Consider the following 23,769-nt stretch of genomic DNA (forward strand, 5'->3'; position numbering starts at 1 on the left):
GGGTAGCAGAGCAGCAGGGCCTCTGGGGACACTGTGGACGGGGCAGCCGAGAGCCAGGTTCCAGCCGGTGTGACTGGAGCCAGCCATGATGTTTCTATGTCAGGGCTTCCTTGATTCAGTGTGCACAAGACTTTGTCACACTGTCACCTGTCAGAGCCACTAAGCCTTGATTGTTATCTCATGTGCGGTTTGACATCTTCAACCTTAGCTGTAGAGGAAAAGGGAGGTCATGAAAAAGAAAAGGAGTAAAGTAGGAACACCTAGGCAGGGGCAGAAATGAAACAGGAACCACTAGGCAGGGGCGGAAATGAAACAGGAACCCCTAGGCAGGGGTGGAAATGAAACAGGAACCACTAGACAGGGGCGGAAATGAAACAGGAACCACTAGACAGGGGCAGAAATGAAGCAGGAACCCCTAGGCAGGGCAGAAATGAAGCAGAAACCCCTAGGCAGGGGTGGAGATGAAGCAGAAACCCCTAGGCAGGGGCAGAAATGAAGCAGGAACCCCTAGGCAGGGGTAGAGATGAAGCAGGAACCCCTAGGCAGGGGTGGAAATGAAGCAGGAACCCCCAGGCAGGGGTGGAGATGAAACAGGAACCCCCTAGGCAGGGGTGGAAATGAAGCAGGAACCCCCAGGCAGGGGTGGAGATGAAGTAGGAACCCTAGGCAGGGCAGAAATGAAGCAGGAACCCCTAAGTTGGGGAGAAAATGAAGCAGGAACCCCTAGACAGGGGGGCAGAAATTAAATCCTAGGTTGGGGGCTTTTCATGAACTTTGCTTCAGCCATATGAAGTTGCTAGTTTTCATCATTTTTACCACTTCCCACTATTTTCCACTATTCAGTAGAAGAACCTTCCTAGTGATTGACAGACAAGGCCATGAGATCTTTGCCTTGGTGGTGGCTGGAAAGATAGAGTCAGATGTAGTCAGGTAAAATAGGGCGTGGGCAGCCATGGGGAGGGCACTTATGTGGTGGGTGATGCAATGTCAAAGCCAGCATCCGAGCTAGAATCAGGAGCCCCAGAGGACAGCGATAAGACACAGGACCCGTGTGGCGCTTCAAGGCTGGAGTCGGTGGTACTGCGTCATTGTGAGAAACCAGCACATCCGCAGAGCTGTGGTCCGAAGGCACTGATGAGTTGGACAGAGGGACAAAGGAACTGTTAGGACGCTGTGACTGATGACAGAGACGAGGAGCGTTATGGTGTACTCAGCAAGAATGGAGAAGGCCTGCCAGGGACATTTGAATTTCACAGAAACAACGAATAATTATTTGTATGAGTTTTTCCCAAAGACAGCATAAGAGGCAATTTGAGGGAGATTAGTTATTCATTAGAATTCAGTTTTAACGGGGCATACGTATTATTATTTGGTTGGTTTTCTGTCAAGCTGACACAGCTGGAGATATCTGGGAAGAGGACTCTCAATTGAGAAAATGGCCCATCAGACTGGCCTGTAAGCAAGTCTATGTAAGGGTCATTTTCTGGATTAATAATTCATGTGGGAGGGCCGAGGCCACTGTGGGTGGTGCCACCCCTGGAAGGTGGTCCTGGATAGATAAGCAAACTGAAAAACAGGAACGAGCCAGTAAGCACTGTTGCTCCATGGTCTCTGCTTCAATCCCTGTTTCCAGGTTCCTGCCTTGAGTTCCTTCTCTGACTTCCCTTCATGCTGGCCCGTAATCACAGCGACACCTAAGCAAAATAAACCCCTTCCTCCTCAAGCTTTTCTTGGTCAGTGTTTTATAGAAAACAAGCTAGGACAGAGAGCCTCTCGGGTTGTAAATGTTAATACTGGGATGGAATGGGCCAGACACGGAGGCCAGAGTGGGCATTCTGACGTCAGCGAAGTGGGTGGTAAGTGGGGAAGAAGAGGCCATGAAACAGAAAGCACCAAGCCTCCATTGCATCCTTCCAGAGGCCCGAGGACATCACACTGCACCAGCATCACTTGGAAAGGTGGGCCTAGAACCAGGAAAGGAAGCCAGGGCTCAAGCTAGAGATTTAAGAGTTAACAGAAGAAACGCCAAATAGGAAAGAGAAAGAAAAGTCATCACAGAGCATACGACTCTTTTTCTAAATGAGTGAGCATTTGGAGTATTTTTAAGGAAAGTCATTCAGAATGTTTATAAGGAATTTTAAATGATACTGGAAATTGCTACAATGAATCAAATGTTACTTGAATGTGCTGTGACCCCAGGTAGGTGAGAGAAACACACCAGCCGAGACTCTGTGAGCGCCTTCGCCAGAAAGACGGTGGAGATGTTTGTGAGGCAAGAAGAGAGCCGTGTGTTCTCTTTAAATTTGTCTGGATTTCAAGCTGTCTTTAGAAGAGCGTGTGTGGGTCTGGAGAGATGGCTCAGGCCATAAAGAACTCATGTAAGCACGAGAGTCTGAGATCAGATCCCAGCTCCCACATAAAAGAGGGGCGTACATGCGCCTCTGATCCCAGAGCTGAGGAGGCCAGAGCGGGAGGGCGCTGAGGCCACTGGTGATCTGCCAGTCACGGGTCCCAGGGCCACTGTGCAGTTCTGTCTCAATAAATGAGGCAGAAAGCAACAGAGGAACACAGTAGATATGACCTCTGGTCTCTACAGTCATGCGTGCATACATATGAACTCATATACCAAACACACAGATAATAAATAAACACATGGTATTTTCAAGATGATAGTTTAAAAAAAAAATCAAGTCAGTCTTGAGAAAGTCTGCATCATTTGACATTTCGCAGACAGTGTTAGGATATAATTTTTAAACCTGACTGTTTTTTATTTTTCAAAATGATGTTTTGGCAGCACCCTTTTGCTTTTTACTGTCCAATCAGGAGAAAATGGCATGTCTCTGCATGTGCCATCATCCCTCCCTCCGACTGTCCTTGGCCAAACAGTGAGGGTAGAATGGCTTGTCCTAGCAGAGGTTCACAACCACCTCAATGACTTCACTGGTTTAGAGATGGCAATGCTCTTCTACAAAAGCTACAATGACAGCAAAATTCTAGAAGTAGGTGCCCTCTGGGAAGTGGAAGAGAATCAGGCCTGTTGCTAGAGTCAAGGGCACCTGGGCAAGTCCAGTCCCAACTTTCCTTACTGGGTCAGAAATATGATAAAGCACTTGACACTCCAACAGCCTGTAAAGCGGAGCCAGGGATTTGAGTTCAGACAGGAGGCCAGTGCCGGATTTGCAGTGTGTCTGTCTGTCTCTGCTGTCTGTTCTCACTTCTGTAAGTGGTGGCACATGCAACAGAGTCCGCAGACTGCAGCCACATTTATCTGTGCAATGAAGACGAGAAGAAGGGCTTTGCAGCTCTCCTGCAGAAAAAAGAAGCAACATTTACAAGATGTCAGCCTTTAGCTTCCTTATTGTCCCCGGCAGCCCCGGGCAGGCTAGGGGATGAGGCAGTGAGTACTTGTGGAGGAGTGTGCATGCAAGTGTTCCAGAGGAAGCCTGCTGGCCGTGACCCTCGAGTACTGGTGCACACAATAGTTCCTAGTTGTCCCCCTCTCTGGCCAGTTAGAGTGGGCACTGGCTCACAGGGCTGGGGTTTTGGCCTTCAGACTGGGAAAGTGTGCCTTCCCTGGAGCAGGTGAGGTGCCCTAGAGGGACACCTGCCCACAGAACTCTCTGCCCGGGGCTTCTCTCTGGTACAAGGGATCCCCAGTGGTCTAAGGGATGGGTGCAGCTGCTCAGGTGAGAACCCCATGTATCAAAAGGCCAGCTCCCTCCTCATGGAGCCATCCTGGTGCATAGGAGCAGGTGGTAACTGCATGGCACTGGGCACCCAGCCTCCTGCCAGCCTTTAGTTTCCCCTCAGTAGGGTGTCGCCTGAGCTTTCTGCCAGCAGGTTCTTTAGCTCTTCGTGAATGGCCAGCTGAATTCTTTCTGATGTGTTCGAGTCTGGAAATGTCTAGTGATTCTAGTAACAGACGGGCTAGCTGTGGAACTGTGCTGTGCTGGTCTATCCTGTGCGCAGACCTTCAAAGAATATGTTACTGGGAGTCATCCAAGCAGCCAGGCGTCTTTCCCCTTCCATGGCTTCCTTCTCTCAGCCTCTGACCTGGGAGGTCCCCTCCCAGCCACCTGCGCCACACCCATGAGATCTGCAAAAGTTCTGCTTTGCCCCTGCCGGCTTTCATGAGTTACACGTTCCTGAAAACAGTTGACATGTGCTGAGGGGCCTGGGGTTTGTTTGGGGTTCAAGGAGTCCCACATCCTCCAATCTTCACTCTCAGCCCCAGATTCTCAACACCAAGCAGCCACCTTCACAGGAAGTAGGGTTAGACATGGTGGAACTTGAGTTGGAAATCTAGGCCATATTGTGACAGCATCAAGATGCTCCCAGCATGAGATGCTGCTGTCTCAGAGGCATTTGCTTCCTGTGAGCCCTGCTCCAGCAAGGTGGCCCTATGTTCTGTGCAATAGATGTGCCCCTTGAGAGGGTTCATAAATGAAATCTGTGTAGCTAAATTCATTTATTAAATGCACACAAGGAGCTATTATTTCACTTTACTGGTTCTTCTATAATTAGAAAATGACTCCCAATTTCATTAAAGGAGCATAATGCCTCTATATTGGGTCTTGTTTAAACGAGGTAATCTTGATAAGAAACAGACAAAATTACCAATCAGCTTCTACTCAGTAGCTACAGCTTAATTATACCATGTTTCCTCCCGGAGGAACTGCAAAGTTTGTAAAGCTGCCTTTCCCGCCGGTGCTCAAAATTTGTGGCCAGGAAAGTCGGTCTGTTACTAGAGACACTCCTTGTTTCTCACTGGTGGGAGAGTCTTGACTCTCTCCTGCCACCTTCTCTCGGAGAAACACAAGGGATGCCAGCAAGAGCTGGGGTGACGGGTGATGCCCTGCCGTTTCTCAGCCCAAAGCTCCGTGACCTGTGTGTTCGTGTGTCTGCTGCTGGGTCACGACTCCTCACATGGCCTGGTTTAAAACACTCATTCTTGTCTTATGGCCGCATCTCAGCTGGTGTAGGCGGGTGGTTTCTAAGCCTGTGCTCACCCGAAGGCCCGACTGGGGCTGATGGCTGTAACTGGTGACTGTGCCTGTGGCTGTGGCTATCAGATGAGACCTGGACAGGGGACCAGAGCACTCATAAGACCTCTTGTGTTGGTTAGTCTCCCCCAAACTGGTCAGATTTCAAGACAGAGACTTCCAGGAATGAATATTCTGAGAAACCTGGGCTGTTAGCTTCCTGTGACCTTGCCTCAAAATCCAAGAATGTCATTTTTACTAAACCGTGTTGATTACATGACCAAGTTTAGCACTGATTTGCCTCCTCGAGTGAGCTACAACTGTAACCACACTGTCAGAAGGAACGGATGTTTCTTCAGAGGAGGCACATTCACCAGAAGAGCCAGATTAAATAGATACGAAGACATATGAGTCGTGGTGGACAGTGTGGGAAGGCTATAGGCTATAGGTACAGGTAAGTTCCCAGAATGCAGTGCTGGAGAGCACCATGGAGAGAGCCTGTTTCCAGGGCAACCAGGTAGCTTCCCACAAAGCTACCTGTTGGCCCTACCCCTGCCTTAACCACTCATATCACAGACAACAAAAATTAGAACTTGGCAAGGGGGTCTAAACAGCATACATGTTTACCTGGGCTTACTTGGAAGTTTACCCCATGGATGTCCTATTTACACAGAGCCTTTAAATCCGCCTTCATATTGAAACAGCAGTATGAAACACCTTCATATTGAAACGTGTAGAGAACCATGAAGTAGCATCCCTAAGCCTTGCACGATCTGCTTGATTTGGAAGAGATAGAAGTATTGACTCTCATTTTGGAGGTGCTTAGAGAAGACTGTGGAGTATCTTATAGACTTCACATAGACACTTGGTACTATAGAAAATGTTCATCAGCCCAAGCGCTTCAGGTTGTAACTTCTTCCTGTGAAAACAGCTGCTGGTTGAGCATCAAGGGTGCCTGGGTCTGGGGAGCCTGGCCAACCATTTCTTGTTCTCTCCTTCCTCCTGTGCATTCCTCTCTGGCTCCCTGGGAATTCATGCTTGTGATTATCTGCCCTGAAAACTTATAAGCAAGAAGAACAATCCAGCCACATAGCTGGAGACTATGCCAGGAATAAATTCAGCTTTGCAATAGAAATGGGCTAAAGCATTCATAGTTGTGAAAAGTGGAAAGACTATCTCTGAGTTAGAGGAGGTTGATCAGCATATGGTGATGAAGGTTATTATTACTTGTCTTATTTGGGGCTGCCTTGACAAAATGCCATGGACAGCGTTGGCATATAGGCAATAGGGTTTTCTTACAGTCTTGGAAGGTCAGAAGTTCAGCATGGTCAGGTTCTTCCGAGGATCTTCTCAAGGTGCAGACTGCCCACTTCTTATGGTATCTTCAAAAGTAAGGAATAGCTTGAGAGAATTTTCTGGGGCTGTTTTATGAAGTTGTAATGGGGTTAAACATGAAAGTAAGTCATAAACCCTTATCTACACCAGTTATATCCCAAAGGCTCCCCTGCCACGCTATTACATAGGGGCTTTGTGTTTAACATGCAGATCTGGGATATAAACATTAATTTTACAGTATTGTATCGATTTGCTGAATGTGCTTATAAGATACCAGAGACAGAAGATGCTAGAGATGCAATTGCCTGCATTGTATACCACTGGGAGGGTATAAAAAACACATTCCAGGAGGTATGGGGGAGAGGTAGGATTCATTATATAAATTAACCTTTAAAGCAGGGACAAGTATGGGAAGGGCTACACCCCATACTTGACTGCTTCTAGGTAGTCTCAGCTAGATGCAGCTTCCTCTGTTCTTCGGCTCCTGAGAAAGCCCACACACAAATACACACTCTATCTGTAGAGGATCTATTCATCTCAGTTAGACACATAGAGGCAGAGCCATGGCCCGCTTCTGCCTATCAGTACCAACCATGCTCCTACTATGTTGTGTGACATTCTAGGGAAATATGAATACATGCCTATTTCCCTCAGAGCAGGAACTGAAGGTAGACCAAAGTAACGATCCCTCTGAATTCCAACGTGTTACATAAATCTGTTGCAAATATCACAAGAGTATAAGTGAAAAATACTTACATAAACATATATAGCTCATTACCACCAAAGCCAACCCCAACAAGGGGTGACAGATAATGAGAGTAGCCTCCCCGGGGAGTTCTGCTTCACTTCCAGACAGCTTTCAGGCTGGAGAGCCCCCTCTTCTTGACAGTCCTTACTGCTTATATAAACCTGAGGAGGGAGGAGCCTCATGAATCTGCTCCATTTCAGGGACTTCCTGAGACTTGTGAGTTTAAGACTTCTCCAGTCTTAGGGAGCTTTCCCTCCAGGATAGAATATTTCAGTTCAGAAGAAATTGTTACACAACAGATAAAGCATCATGTTCTGAGAGGAACAGGGCACACAACAAGCCACAAAGGAATTGCAGGTTATGGGTGCTGTTGTGGAGAAAATGGGCTTTGGTAAAGAATAATGGGATAGGTGATGACTTTCTAGGCTCAGCAGAAGCATCCTTGCCACAGGGCAATATTATCATAATTAATTATGCACCACCTTAAAGGCTCTTGAACTGCATACTACTAGGGTTCAAATTATGACTTTTTTCCCTCCTCTGAGCCCAACCTGCAGGCTGCCAGTGCTCATGACAATTCTCTCTCCTCAGGGAAAGGAGATGTGTTTGGAGATGTGTTCTGGAAGGAAGCCACGCTTGCGCAGTCCTGTGCTAATGTCAGGGCCTTGACCTACTGTGACCTACATGTGATCAAGAGGGACGCCCTTCAGAAAGTGCTAGAATTCTATACAGCCTTCTCCCACTCCTTCTCCAGGAACCTGATTCTCACCTACAACCTGCGGAAGAGGGTAAGCTGGTGGCTTTGATTCCTTCTGTACTTCTCCCTGTGCACTTTGGATAATTACTGGGGCTGTGGTAAATCCTTTTGCTGTTTCTTTACTAGCAGAAGGGTGTTCTGAGCCAGCCCTGCCTGCTGCTTGCTCTGTCGAGTTTTGCTGTACCACGGTGAGAATAGCAAAGCAAGCATGTTGGGCTGGAAGATGGATCAGCCTTGGGCTCTGCTGTGTCAGTCTGTGGCTAGGTAGTTCCTAGAGGCACCTGAGCCTTCCAGTATTGTGAATAGATGGGTAAATGTGGCTTCTCACCAATAGAAAGGCCTCATGGAGCCACCTGAGTAGTGTCTACTGTCCACTCCATCCCCAGTGACTGGGACCTGCAGAGTAGGGGTAAAACCACTACTTGGCGGGCAGGTAATGATGCTTTATGGGAAAGATATCAAAGTGTGTTAGCTGAGTTCGGCAAAGAAAGCCATGGAATTTGATTGTCTGGAGGAAGTTTCGTCTCCAGCCATCTTCTGAGAAATGGGTAGCTTCAAGAGAAGAAAATGTCTTCCCTAAAGTCAACTGAGTTTCGCCTTCTCTCTCTCTCCCTCCCTCCGTCCCTCCCTTCCTCCCTCCCTCCCCTCTCCCCCCCCTTTGTGTGTATTCTCCTTGCCTTCTATAGTTTTTCATGGTAAACTTTTCTTCTTAAGATAAGATCTTGCCATTCAGCCCTCAAACTGTCAATACCCCTGCCTCAGCCTCCCAAGATCATACCCGCCTTTGTGACTGACTTTCTTGTACATCATCTGTTACCTTTGGTAAACACTAGCATAGTCACCCCTGACCAAGAGGGATCATCACTCAGAAGGGTTTCCATAAGATGTTTCCCAGAGTGACGTCACATCCACCCCACTGACCAGCCCCTCACAGTCCTGGACCCTGGCTCTAGTTACAGGTCAGGTTTATGCTGAACTTTCTCGTGGCCAACATTGATCTTTTTCCTCTGTCATATCTCAGATTGGTCTTCAAACTCTGTTGTTTTTGCCTCAGCTTTCCAGTATGAATTCATGTTTTATTTCCTTTCTTGTGATCCTGGCAGAATCTTCAAGGCCAACCTGGAGTTCTTGGGACACTGGGCGGCGGGGGGGGGGGGGGGGTCTCAGGGCCTTGTGGAATTCTTGGGTACCCTCGTAGAGCCTTGAGGGCACAAAGCTCCTTACTAGGGCCTCTCCCAGAGGTTGAACTACCCTCCTGCCCACGTGTGCCCCACCCAATAGCCTCCTTCATGCCTGCACAGCTCAGCACAGCTCACCTGCTTGTACACATGAGACACAAACCTATCCCTGAACTCTGTCACCACCCCTCCTCCCGACACCCACCCCTGCCACTCTGAGAATGTCAAGGGGCTTCTTCAAGTGTAGTGCTTGTGCCTGGACATCTTCCTCCTGTGTGTGACAAACTCCTCCTAGCCACCAGACTCTGAAAGATTCATTGCTTTGTTGGGTCTCTGTTGGTGCCAAATGAACTGGACTAGATAAAAGAAAACGGAAGACTCCCTCCCTTCAGGTGCCTAAACCCAACAGAAGCACTGTATGGGCAGGATAGTGGCAGCTAATAGAGTCAGTGATCATGACTCTCCCAAAGTGTAGCAAGAATGAAGGAGGGAGAAGCTGAGGGGGAGTCAGGGAAGCAATGTCCAGGATGAGTTATGTGTAGAGGATATGCTGGCCTAAGGGGAGGGGCAGATAGTCTACTAGGAGGACCTCTGAGCAGAGTCTAGAGAAAGTCACCTTGTGCAAATTTTTCTAAGGCCAACCTTTGGCTATATACACAGTAGGCATCTTCCTGCCCCAGTCCCACAGGTGCCATTGCCTTGAGCATCCTGGGCTATATACACAGTAGAGTAGACATCTTCCTGCTCCAGTCCACAGGTGCCATTATCGTGAGCATCCTGCTCAGAGACCTGGGAGTCCCAGAGCATCTGTGTATAACTGAGTACGTAGCGCCTGTAACTCACACAGCATTTAATGTCAAGGGGAAAGAGATGGGCCTCTGGGCCTCTCCTTCCCCATCATGCAATACGAGGTGGTGGAGAGAAGCCTGCCCACCCATCCTTTAGGTTAGGCTGAGAACTGCTGGAGAAGTGTCCCTCACTTGTCTGCTGGCTGAGAACTTGGGATGCTTGATGGAGATACTTTTAGCCAAGTGGATTCTCCTAAAATCTATTTTTTGGTTTATTCCTCCTTTCTGTGAAAGCCAGTTGATTATAATCAGCTTTCAGTGTTGCTGTGTGATATGGGTAGAAAAATATGAGATTTGAGTTATTTGGAGGAGTAATCATTTTAGAATAATTATAGATCAAATAAATCTGTCTTAAAAATAACAGCCAAAACCAGTGCTGTCTCGGTGGTCAGATTATTTTTAAACATATAGAATGATTGACAGCTCTGGAGAAGAGGAGGAACCAAAGCTGTGGACAGTCTAGAAGCATCCTTGTGTCAGGTCCCCAGAGAAGAGAAGATGGCGCTTTTTTGTGTAGCCTTAGGGCGTTTAGGGTCTCTTAATTCCCCGCTGAGGAGCATCATGGGAGGAACTCAAGTGTCTCATGAAAACTCAAGCTGCTTGGCCTGTGAACTTCCCTCCCAACCCAAGCCCCTCTAAGTCTGGTATTGAGCCAAAGGAATTTCAGTGACAGCTTTATGTAAAGAGCCATTCTTTTCTTGGAAAAGGAGACTCGTCATTTTGGCTCGACCATTGTCATCTCCCATTGTGTCCTTCTGCGAATTAATTCATGGTTGCATAGGGCACCGACGATGAGAACATAGCATGCATGAATTATTCTCCTCGCTTTATTTTTTTTCATGATGAAGTAAAGTTATTCTTGTGGCTGTTTCTAGCTTGGCAAAAGCCAAGTGAATTATTTGCTAAGAGTTCTGGGGACACTGTGCCATCTCAGCGTCTGTCTGGGGAGTTGTCTCATCTCAAAGCCTTCCTCCAGCACACAGCAAAAACTCTGAGCCAGAATGTGCCTCAGTGGCCAGCCCCTCTCTCTATCTTGTCTCCACCATCTTCATACCATAGATAGGACATTTTACAGAGATGCCAGAGTGTTGGCTGGAAATGAAAGAATTAGAACCCACCAGAAACATCTTGTAGCGTCCTGGCTTCCTCTAGCCTCCATATTCCAAGATTTAGACCTTTACTCCCAAGCCCAGCTGGATAAGTATTCCCCAGGTGTCAGCACTGTTTAAGAGTCCAGCCCAGGGAGGGACTGGTCATGTCGTCCTGTCCTACAAAGCCGTTGTAAGGTAAATACAGAGCCAGGCTCAGAGACAGCATGGGACCTTCTGTCTTTCTTGCTGTGAGTCTCAAAACAAATGACATTGGTTTGGATCCTGCCTCTCCTGTTTAATTCTTCTCCAGTTCTGCACAAGTAAGAAGGCTTCCTCATCTGGAGAAAATGGAGTGGGAGCTCCTGCTGGGTGGGCACAGGAGGGGCTCGGTGAAGTTCATGTTTACTCTGTTTCCTCTTCAGTAATATCCCATGCGCTATAGCCTTGTGCCTTTTCACAGAGGGGATCTTCTGCCCATGCTCGGAATTTCTGCTCTGCAGAACTTACTGTAGCAGCTGAGCTGTGTGGAGCCTGGAGGTCTATCAGCAGGGAGCCAGGAGAGTCTGGTTTCCTTTGAGGGGAGCAGCCTAAGGGGAGTTATGAAGGGAAGAGAGTGGAACCATCATGCCAAAGCCTGGCTAGCGTGCTTGCTGGCTCTGCAAGTATCCTCCCGCAGGCACGAGTAAGACAGCATCAACCCCAGGAGGGTGCCCCAGTGGTGAATTATGTCAGCTCTGAAATCCACAGAGCAGCCTGTGGCATTACCAGGTTGTTGCCTTTTCTCAAGGGAGTTAACCAGGAGGCTGTGCAGAAGAGAATCCCTTTTCCAAGATCACCCAGATATTGACTGACAGAATCTGAACCTGGCCGTACACCTGTGACTAATGGTGGGATGCTCCTTGGTGGTCCAGCCCAGGGGAGTGGTACCCAGCCTTTCCCACTGTGATATTCTTTAGCTTTCTTTGGGTTTGTTGGCTCAGGGGATAGTCTGGCTGTCTCCTAAGCATCTCCAATGACTTTTGCTTACACCAATGGATTCAGAAGCAGTGAAGCCTACCAGAACCCAGACTAGCAGTAGGGTACCAGGAATGCACATGGAGACTTCTGGTCTAGCTCATGTGCTGGGGAGCAGCCTGACTGACCTTGTTTAGAAAGGAGCTGCTTTGGGGCTAAGCTTCTATTTGAATGCAGAGTTGTTGCTGACTAGCTGGGCACTCTTGGACAACTAAGCCCTTGCTCCTTCATTTATAAAAATAAGCTAATATCTAGTCTGTAGTAGCTCACATCTGTAACTCTAGCACTTGGGAAGGAGGCTAAGGCAGGAGGATTACTGCTGGTTCAAGGCTAGCCTGGGTGTAGCTTAGGCTACAGTGGGAGACCTCGTCTCAGACAAAACAACAGCAACTAGCAGAAGCCAGCACAATGGTCCTCTGGTTAACACTATTGCTAGTTTTGTGCATTTTAAACAAAGTGTAACACGGCAGAGCAAAGCTGGGCACGGTGTCATACGCTGAGAATTCCAGCACTTGGAAAGGAGAGGCAGGAGGATTGCAAATTCAAGGGCAAACTGGAATAGAGACTGAGTTTGAAGCCAGCCTGGGCAATTTAGTGAGACCCTGTCTCAAAACCCAACACAGTCAAAGTAACCCATCCCTGTGGGAAGCCCCTGTCCATATTAGTCCCTTTTCCTGCCCTGCTGTCCACCCCTACCTCCACTTCCAGGCCTGAAGAGTTGAAGTCATGCTTGGTCCCCTTGTGTTAGGAGCAGATCTGTTTCTTTGGTTAATGATTTCCGTAGGCTTCACTTTCCTGTGAGTGGGGAAGAGGTGTCACCTCTCGGGGCTCAGGGATCAATCATTATGAAAGTAGATCAAATGTACCACAACTCAAGGATGCCAGCATATAAGCAATTAGGTAATTACCAGCAGCCAGTGCCAGGGATAATTGGCATGCAGGTAGTTGGATGGGCGCTTCTCATCCTCAGAGTGTAGGGCTTTCTTTTCAAAGCCAGTATTGTTGTGTATGTGAATATTTTTTGCATTGTTTGCTTATGGTAATTTATTCCAGGAGGGATTTTTTAAAATCATAATTAGGGCTCAACCTGGTATATCTTGGAGGGAGCTGATACCCCAGTCACCAGTGCTTTCAAAATAGGGGCTTTCTAAAGCAGAGGTTGCCATGGTGAACGATCTTGAATGCCATGTGTACACTTCTCCCACTTTAACCAAAGGACATTTTCTTCTGCAGAAAAAGAGCTCAGAACCTGAGAGGTTTGTAGAGAGCCCTACTCATAGGTGGTGTTGGGGAGTCCTCTGTCTTCTTCCTTCTTCTTGCGGAATGTTGGTAAACTAAGAAGAAAGACTATAAAGCCAGGTGCTTAGAAGTAGCACGCATTTTCCTGTTGAGCGCTGGTGTGTCCTAGCCTGAGTTTTTAAGTAATCTCTGCATAGCCAATACTTTCCTTGTCATCCCGCCATAGCGAAGGCTTCTGTGAAATTAAAATCATCTATTAGACTGTCAAGCCAGAGGGATAATAAAATCATGGTGCCGGAATTAGAGGTGGCGAAAGGGGATGTGACTGACACCACTGTAATCTTTGTGAAACAACAGAGTATGAATCAAAAGCCGCCTCCCGCCTCCTCAGCAGGGCCGGGAGTTGGTGCTGGGGACCTGTGCAGTCTTTCACGGGTCCTGCTCTTGCTTGGACCCCAGCAAACATGAGGAGAGTCCCCTAGAGGCCTGGGAAAGACTGAGGGGTCACTCTTCACCATGTCAATGTCAGCTTTGCACAATGCAGTGGTCGGGTTGGATCTGCTACTTCTCAGAAAACAGTGACGTTCTGGGCTGAGTGTGAATTTAGGAAATGTCACCTCACGGCTAAGCTCTGCCGCTTGCTAGCTGGAGATAGGGGCTGGCGAGCATTGAAGAATGTCTTGTCCTCATCTGTGGATTCATACTGCCTCCTCACACAGCGTAAGGTATAGCCCTGTCACGTTCCTTCCATCATCTGTAGGAATGGAAGCCATTATAGGGTGCTTGTTAAAAATGCCGTCCTTCTTAAGCCAGTCTCAAACAAACTTTTTTCTCTCAAAAGCGGTTACTAGATTTTTTATAAGTACATAAAATCATACATATATGCATGACATGAGCGTGGAAGTAGAACTGTCCAGGGTGCTAATAATAGAGGGGACACGCAGAGGGCATGAGGTAATATGTTCAATATGCACTGTATGCTTACATGAAAATATCCTTAACTAGCATAATATTGTACAATAGAATATACAGTGACGATTTTGAAGAAAATAAATCTTTGATTATATCATTAAAATGTGTGAATGCCATAGTCAGAGTACATGAATTCAAGGCCTGACTCAACCTTGGGAGAGTTACCTGAACTGTCTTGTTCCCAGTTTATTCTTTTACACAGGGATACCCCTCAGGAGGGTGCTTTGGCAGCCATCAGTGGGCGCTGCTCTTACCAGAGTCACTGCTGGAGTCAGGGAGCCCCTAAGATGGAAGACTGACACAGGCTATGGTCACAAGATTGCTGTTTAGGAAAGCCATTGTCCCATCAGCTGCTAAAGAGTCGGAGGAATAGGGGATAGGGGAACTAAATTCCAATCTCCAGGAATCTCTTGGGCAGATCATCCTGAAGCCTGGGTTAGCACCTTAGAACCAGAACTGTCACCAGGGTGGTTCCTGGAAGGGTGGTGCTGCCAACTGCATCATGGGTAGAGTTTTCCCCAACCCAGACCGCATGGCGGATGGGCATCTGGGGTGTGGTGGTTGATGCTGTGTTTGCCACGGGCTGGAAAATATCTGACCTAGTACTGGGAAACTCCAGGCCATGCACTCTGTGGGGAGCAGCATGTCTTTATCATGTTTGCTCAGGCGTGCAACAGGTCCCAGATTGGGAACTTTATCACCAAGAGAGACATTTGCATTCATGGATGCAGAAGCTCTGTAGAGGATGGATGGGAGCTGAGTCTGAGAAGGGAGTCTCGCTGCTGATGAAGCAGAAAGATGCTCCAGGCTGGGAACCCCCCTCCTATTACTACTACTGTACTACTACTACTACACACAAACACACACACACACACACATGTGCATGCACCCTCTCTCACACACACATTCTCTCTCTTACATACATACACACACTTTCTCTCTCTCTCTCTCTCTCTCTCTCTCTCTCTCTCTCTCTCTCACACACACACACACACACACACACACACACACACTTGTGCACGCACACACATCCTCTCTCTTACATACATACACACACTTTCTCTCTCACACACACATTCTCTCTCTCTCTCTCTCTCTCACACACACACACACACTCACTCGTGCATGCATGCACACCCTCTCTCTTACATACATACACACACTTTCTCTCACACACACATACACACGTGCATGAACACACACACACATGTGCATGCACCCTCTCTCTCACACACATTCTCTCTCTCTCTCTCTCTCTCTCTCTCTCTCTCTCTCTCTCTCTCTCACACACACACACACACACACACACACACACACTTGTGCATGCTTGCACACCCTCTCTCTTACATACATACACACACTTTCTCTCTCACACACACACACTCTCTTGCATGCTATCTCTCTCTGACACACATAGAGTCCTTGGTAACATCCTGCACTCAGGCCCTCCTGCTACAGGTGCCCTGGGTGCTTTCATTTCTGAGGTACAGACAGACAGTCAGTGCTCCACAGAGCTGTCTGCCCTCAGCTGGACTGTAGGTGTTAACTTCAGGAGGCTGTTCATGTTTTCTAACTGATCAGTTTCGAAGTGTTGCTTGTGAGTTCCTTTTCCTATTCTGTTAGGCCAGGCACATTCCGTGTTTCTGACACATCTCCTGTTTGTACATAAGTGCCCATCTACACTTACATTTCTGTCTTTGAGTTTGAACTGCTCCTCCACATTTTCTGGGCACTCACTGATGTTATTCTAGCACCTCCTAGAAAGTGGAGCATCAGGATGTGAACCCAGGCCACCCTGTAACTTTTGTGATAACATCTGCCTTTCAAGAGATCAGATGAATCTCTTCATCCATGCAGCTCATCTTCTCCCAAAGGATGCTGAACACCTGCATCAGGAATCGTGTGCCCTGTGTCTCCTGTGTGTCTGTGCACACTGTATCTCCAACACTGTGTCATGTACTGCTCTGGTTTGGATCTTCTCACTGTAAACTTGGTTGGCTTTGTCGCTGATGTTACCAACAGCCCTGTACTTTGTGCAGACCTCTAGAGTGAAATTTTCAACCCTCCCTGGGACCCTCGCTCCACATAGCTTCTCTTCAATCTCAGTCTAGGGAAGCCTGTTATGTTCTGATCCAGTGAGCACCACTCACCTCCTTGTGACTCTCATTATACTTCTAACTAACCATTTACTGAATGTCTCCCTTGCTGTCTACCAGTTCCACACGGGCCAGGCCGTGTCTGCTTGACCCATTTCTCTGTCCTGCCCATCTGACTTACAACATTAAGAACTGAATGAGTAAACACTCAAATTGCCAACAAGAAAACAGACATCCACTGATCAATGTCATGTCTCCCTCTTGTTGCTACAGGTATTTAAAGCCTTGCCTGCCAGATGGCATCTGCAGAGAAACTGTCCTTCTTTCTCCCTCTGAAGTTCTGCTCCTACAGCCCTATAATATCCCCACTCTTTCCTTCCCAGGAGGCCCAGGGTATCGGGGATTTCAGCCAGCAACAAATAATAATCTCCTCTGCCAAGTGTGCACTAAAGTCTTTCTTCATATGTAGTATTATCTCACTACGGTGCTGAGGATACAGAGGCCCCACAGGTTAAATAACATGCCCTGAACTGAGAAGCTGGAGTTCAAATCTGAACTGATCTGGCAATGACCAGGACTGTGTTCTTTGATTTGTGGTGGTCATCTTGCAGGTGGTGACTGTGGGTCTCTGGTCAGCAGTGCTGGACTTCATTGCTGCGAGGAAGCTGCAGCACCCATGCCTGTTACCTGCCGAGAGGCTCTGCATAAGAGCAGGTCCCTGGACAGCACCTAAGTGCATCTGGGCACATGGAACAGACTTGCCAGTGTTTGCTCAATGGTGTTGGTGTTAGTCAGTTTGTTACCTGCTCGGGGATGGGATCTGGGGCCGAGGCTGAATTCACATTGGAGAGCTATGGAGTATAGTGAGGCTGGATGATTCTAACCAGCTTCTCCTTGGCTTGTGGCTCAGCTCTGCTGATGTGGAGATGGGGGGGGGGCAGAAACCTTCTGTGGCAGGAATACTCAGGGCTGCAGTTTGCTTCTGTCCATCATGAGAGGCCAGAGGATTGACAGCTTGCAGCCAGATACTAGCCTAAGTGGACATGCACAGCTTGAAACAGCCCTGAAGACTCAAGTCGAGGCCAGAGAGCCTTGCCAGGACTGGGACCAAGGCTTTAAACAAGGAGCGTGATGACAGTGAACCAGAGGAGGAGTTAGGAAAAGCTCTAGGTGGGCATTGATGAGAGGCGTCAGTTTACCACCAGAGAAAACCCTGCACCCTTCCAGGTATGCCTGAACTTCACGGAGGCTAACAAGGTAGCTGCTTGAGTGATTGTGGTTGATGATCATGTATTTGTCCAGATGTGCTGAGTGAGAGCAATAAGTTTGATTTGCTAAGTGCTAAGAACTCAACAAGAAAGTTGGCAGAGGGAAACCTCTGGTTAGTTTCCCAAATCCCAGATGCATTTCTAGGTCTTTCCCTGTCTGCTTTTTCCTAAGGAGAAGTTGCCTGAAGATTCCATGGGAGCTGCTCAGGCTCTTAGGGCAGGACATCCTTCAGGGCTAGCTATTGCCCTTGTAGAACTAGTGTCAGTATGGATGGGGAAATGATTCTGCCGGGGGCTGAGTGAGTCCATCGCCCATCCTCTCTAATTCCCACAGCACATGGCAATATTATAGCAACCCAGCAGCTCCCAAACCTTTGCTTCCTAGGCCTTTTCATACGTATAACTCTTCCTGGGCTGTGCATAGTAATGAGAGCCAGCCTATCCTGCACGACAGGTTTAAGTTTTAAAATGCCCCTTGCTTCAGGCAGCGTGCTGAGGATTGTGCCTTAGTCCTTGGAGATCTAGTTGCTTCTGTGCACAATTGTACTTCCAAGCAGACTTCTTGCAATTGCCCAAACCAGATAGGGTGGTTTATGGAGTACAGAGTTTTGAAAGAGGTCACCTGGTCATGTTATTATAGGATCTAAAATCCTGCACTTCACAGCCCACACCTGATACCTCCTATTGGTGATGTGTGGTATTGCACTCTAGGAGCCCTCTGGGCCTATCTGGGTGAAGTGTTGGGTTTGCCTCACCATATGCAGGCAGAGAGGCTTCGGCAGGCTTGGGACAAACCCTACGGCAGATGGTGGAGGTGGGAGGACATGGGAAACAGGATGTTGGAACTCTCAACAGAGAGAAGTGCTCTGGCCCACAGCTCGCAGGCACCATGCAGTGCCCTGGCAGCCCTTTCCTTCCCTGAGGTCCTAATTCCAGCAGTTTGAGGAACTTACCTGAACTTGAGCTCATAAAAGAAGCTATGTAACAATGGTGAGCAGCTCAGCCAGTGCTGGGGGCCACTCCTCGGTTTGATTCAGTTGGCAGTGGGGAGTACTCAGAACAGTTCCTTCAGAAATGGTGGAGCCTGGGGAAAACCTGTCCTAGGAAGCAGGGGAGGCTTGAGAGATAAAAGCAGAGATGCCTATGCCTGGGAGGTTTGGGGATGTGAGTGGGTTTGCACATGTTGTTTTTGGAGGAGCAGAAGCTGTGCCTGTTTGGCACAGCCTAACTCCTTGCCCAGGGAGTCAGACGCCTTTGCAAACCCCAGAGTGTGAGCTGGGCAAGAAGAAGGACTTGTATGCCAAATCCAGGTTTTCCCCATCCTCCCCCTCCTGGCTATATGAGCACAGCAGTGGAGCAGTTTGGTTTGGCTGCTGAACCATAGGCGGAGGCCGCTGGAGCACGGCCAGCATCTTCATCCCAGGCTTTGTGTTAAGCACTTCCTAATTCCTCACTGACATTTCGCTCAGGTTGGAACCTGAACAGGAATGTGTTCAGCTCCAAGCCTGTTGATGAGTGCTAGAGGCAGGGCCCAATTATCTGCAGCCATGGGCAGCAGAGCTCCCTGGAGTCCACCAGCAATCATTTCCACCACCCCAGAGACCCTGCCGGCAGAGCTGTCTTCTGTCCCATGCATCTGGGCTTCTTCCTGCCCTCCCTGTCACTGCAGAAGACTATTCTTGGTGCACAGGAGTCATAGTATGGTAGGGTCTAGGAAGCATCCCTGCTGCCATCGCATGGGCTCTGGCCACTGCTGCCTCCCTCTGCAGAGCTGGCCCCTGCCTGCACCTGCATGTGTGTACACCCCACATATCCATGACTTGAAGATTGCTTGCTACCCAGGTGCCCTGACCTCTCTGTGGGCAGTAATGGCGGCTCTGGTGCTGGTTGTTCTGACACTGGTGGTGGGCGTATCTGAGTGTATGTTTCCCTAAAATGGCTCATCCCAGAAGCTGCACTAGGGAGAAGAGAGTCGAGGACACATCCAGCACCTGCTCTCTGCCAGTTCCCCAAGTGTGTCCTACCCCTGCTAATCATTAGTGTTGTGAAATCAGCTCTGCTTGACCAGGGAAGCTTTGTTCCTTCTTTAGGGGAGAGGTGAGGATTGGCAAAGCACCATGCAGTGATTAGCAATTTGTGGACATGTGCTTCATGGAAACTAAATGTTCCTGTCAAGACTATTGGCTTTTGTGGGAAAAAAATCCTTCATATTTAAAATGGACTGAGCAAGAGAGGGTGTTGAGAAGAATAGAAAATGAATATGAGGCCCTTGAGGGCCAGGGTCTCTTAAGCCAGGGATCCTTCAAGGGATTTAAAAATAACTCATGTCTACAACCTCCCAGCATTGACCGTGGGACACTTAAAATCCTGAGGCCTTGACTGAGTTGACAATACATGCCTCACTGCTGATAGGGTGCAAGCCATGTGTGCCTGGCTGCTGATAGGGTGGGAGCCATGTGCACCTCACTGCTGATAGGGTGGGAGCTACGTGCACCTCACTGCTGATAGGGTGGGAGCCATGCCTACCTAACTGCTGATAGGGTGGGAGCCATGCCTACCTAACTGCTGATAGGGTGGGAGCCATGCCTACCAAACTGCTGATAGGGTGGAAGCCACGTGTGCCTCGCTGCTGATAGAGTGGGAACCATGCGCGCCTCGCTGCTGATAGAGTGGAAGCCATGCGCATCTGAACACATGACTCAGACAAAGTGTTCATGGCAGGACATTGCTTCACTTTTACTGTGGCCAAGGGCAGCCCATGGGGCAGCCTGGTTCTGGGCTGGCAGTGGCATCTGGACCTTGAGTCACAGTTACTCCCCTCGTTTCCAGTTGCTTTGCGTGGTTCTTCTAGAGTTTGTGTGCACCCTGCATTCCCTAGGATTCACAGGGAGCAGTCAAGGGAAGGAAGAGTCTAGGAAGTGATGCTCTTGGACCTAACATCCAGTCCCACAGGAATCCCCTAAGGTACCAGTGTTTGTGATAGCCCGCTGGCTTCAAACAGCAAGGATTTTTTTTTTTAATCTCACAGCTCTGGAGTCCGTAGGTTGGGAATCTAAATCTGTGAGGCTGCACTTCTTCCGGGTCTATAGGGGAAGCCCCTACCAGCCTTTGGTGGCTACTGCCTGTGGCTGACTTGTGGAAGTCTGGCCATGGTCTCTGTCAATATTCAGATGCCCTTCATCCCCTTGTCAGTGTGGACAATCTCCCTCTCCTTTTCCTATAAGGACATCAGTCTTTGGAAGCAGGCCTCCTCTGAACCCAAGAAGGGTCCATCCTGAGATCTCTGGAGGGGTTACATTTGCAAGGACCCCTTATCTGCATAGGTCACAGATTTAGGCCTTGGAAATATATTTAGGAACACACAATGTAATCCATAACCCCACCCCGTTTCACCTCTGCCTTCTTTTTTTCTGTTCCTCTCCTTTCTCTTCCCATATTCCTCCCCTTTCTTCTGCCCCTCCCAGTCCTCTCTAAGGGCCTCAAGCCCAGAACAGAAAGTTTCCTTCTTTCAAACAGTATTCTTGTGTAAGCTGCATCTTTGTCTTAATAGGTTTTGGAATGGGGTCTAAGCATTTGGGTCAATCACTAGTTTCTTTAACTCTCAGAGTAAAATATAATTTTTCTCAGGCTTCTCATGAGTGGTGTCTCCTTGCTACCCAGAGGAACCATCTGCTTGAAAGAGTAATTCACAGAGTACCAAGGGCTTGGGCATCTCAGGTGCTGGCCTGAGCTGGGCAGTAGCCACAGCTTCCTGCTAATAGGGGTGGCGAGTGTGCTAAGACACAGGGATTGTAACCATGCCTTCATTTCCCAACCTATGTCTGGCTTTCCAGCTCTGTATGCTTTTCTTGTTCTGAACTTTTTGATAATTCCTGACAGTTTTTGAATAAGGTCCAGACCCCGAGATGGCTTGTAAACTTCTATTTCCAACTGCAATTGAAAGTGGCTTTGTACCCCACCTACTGGGCTGTGGCAGGCACTTACTTCTGCATATGACACGCCCCCCCCTCCACTGCCCAGTCCAGCACCAACTCTACTTATCTTTCTTGCTCACACCCTTTCCTAAAGATGCATCTTCCGGAAAGCTCTGCCCAGGAGATTCCCCCTGGCCCACGTTTGCTCTTGCTCTTCCTCAGGGAGGAGGAAGTCTCCACTGTGGCATTAAGCAGGGTCACTTCCACTAAGCACCTATTGTCCTGAATTATGGGTTGGCGTGGGGGTCTGCTTGAGTCTGCCCCGAGAACAAGTTCTGAACTGAACCTTGTTACTTAGGAAACGGTAAAGTCAAATGAGCTCTTAGGTCCTCACCAGCCCTCCATGCTAGTAATCTTCCTATCCCATCTGCTCCAGGGAGCAGAAAATCCGAGCGCCACAGAAGAGTGGCCCCTGAGGGAGGTCTCTGAGCCTTGACAACTTGGCATCCTCTCCACACCTGTCCCTGCTTGACTTGCAATTCCTCTCTTTGTCCTCTGATTCCCCTAAATCCCAGCCCAGCCAAAATAAGATTCCACCTACAGCTCAACAGATTTTAAAATACAGCTGAAAGACCATGATCCGCTCCTGTGACTTGGCTTATGAAACTAAAGATTTGGGAGGAAGGTTAAATCCCTAAGCCTGGTCTGGGCTCTGTTTCCAGCAGAACCAAAACTAGGTCTCATTTTACTACCAGCACCTCCCATGCCCCAAACAATCTTGTCAAGACTTGCATTGCTGGGTTTTAAATGGAGCTGGGTCTCAGCTATACCTGGCCTTTCTGATCTAGGACCAGCAACACCCAGGGAGCTCCCTACATGAGGTCGCACTCAGGACCTCAGTGGCAGGGTAGGAAAAGGCCTCGCAGCCCACAGACCCTGTAGACCTCCTCCTGTGCCTCCTGAAGGATCCAAGCCAGTCACCCGTGGCCTGGGAAAGTCCTCTCCTCTGCCTGCACCTGCAGGTCCTCCACACATAGGGGACCCTCAGAGGGCCAATCCACACAGCAGCAGCACCACACCCCTGAGCGCTTGCAAAAATTCAGACTCTTGTTGCCTCCCCTGAGCAGCTGAGCTGGGATCTGCTATGCTTGCACATGAGATGGACAGACAGTGGTCAGTCAATGCTTACACACGAGATGGACAGACAGTAGTCAGTCAATGCTTGCACACGAGATGGACAGACAGTGGTCAGTCAGTGCTTGCTCAGAAGATGGACAGGCAGTGGTCAGTCAATGCTTGCTTGCCACGAGATGGACAGACAGTGGTCAGTCAGTGCTAGCGCATGAGATGGACAGACAGTGGTCAGTCAGTGCTTGCGCATGAGATGGACAGACGGTGGTCAGTCAGTGCTTGCACATGAGATGGACAGACAGTGGTCAGTCAGTGCTTGCACACGAGATGGACAGACGGTGGTCAGTCAGTGCTTGCACATGAGATGGACAGACAGTGGTCAGTCAGTGCTTGCGCACGAGATGGACAGACAATAGTCAGTCAACAGCAATAACTGGGATGGAAGCAGCTCCCCATGTCTGTGTTGATGAGGGGGCGTCAAGGCCCTGAATAAGGACACACAGGCCTGCCCACCTTGCTGCAGTCACACGGGTGATGGCTGGGCTGATGGAAGGGGACCTGGGATACAGAACTGGGGTGTGGATACAGAAATTGATGACCACATATTGCTGCCTTATAGGAAAGAAACACTATTGAGGAAATAAAACATAAAAGTGTCTTATCCAAAGTGTGTTTATAAACACAAGGCCCATACACATTTTAGAGCTCTGAGGAGGAACTGAATCTTTGTCTTGTCTGGGTTCTTATGAAGGGCTGGCGTGGACTCTCGTGGCATTTGTGGAGACAAAAGACCACAAGGTTCCAAGGGCTGAGTCTCCATGGCAAGGCCAGACCTGGCTACCATATTTGATGGACAAAGGGAGAATTAAACTGGGACAAAGCAAGGAGCAGAGACATGGGTGGGAGCCATGAGCAGGAGACACTGAAAGTCTGGGCAGCAGGAACAGTTAGGGCAGGCCAGTTGTGACCAATGTGAAGAATTCAGGTCTGGGGCTCTGAATGAAGCCAGGAAGTGGTTCAAGTGAGCTAATGCAGGAAGTTTGGGGGATCACAGGCTAAGACACCCAGCCAAAGAGGATCGACAGGTGGCCAAAAGGCGAGTCCAGGCCCAGGCAGTGAGTGAATCCTTGTCAGGAAGAATAGAGTCTCTCTGGGGGAAGGAGTAGCAGGTTGGCCTTGGCTGATCCCCTCCATGG

The 23,769-nt window shown here is 48.7% G+C and overlaps 1 protein-coding gene across 2 annotated transcripts in view; it reads left to right on the plus strand.

The window, feature by feature from the left end:
* Positions 1-23,769, plus strand: part of Kcnh1 (potassium voltage-gated channel subfamily H member 1) — a 291,256-nt gene that overhangs the window by 217,071 nt on the left and 50,416 nt on the right. For both annotated transcript variants that reach the window (XM_075989494.1, XM_075989495.1), the window contains exon 10: positions 7,657-7,853. In XM_075989494.1, coding sequence (XP_075845609.1) covers positions 7,657-7,853 — 197 coding nt within the window. The remainder of the gene's footprint in view (positions 1-7,656; positions 7,854-23,769) is intronic.

This window comes from Microtus pennsylvanicus, chromosome 10 (assembly GCF_037038515.1).
Source record: "Microtus pennsylvanicus isolate mMicPen1 chromosome 10, mMicPen1.hap1, whole genome shotgun sequence".
In the NCBI taxonomy this organism is placed as follows: Eukaryota; Metazoa; Chordata; class Mammalia; order Rodentia; family Cricetidae; genus Microtus; species Microtus pennsylvanicus.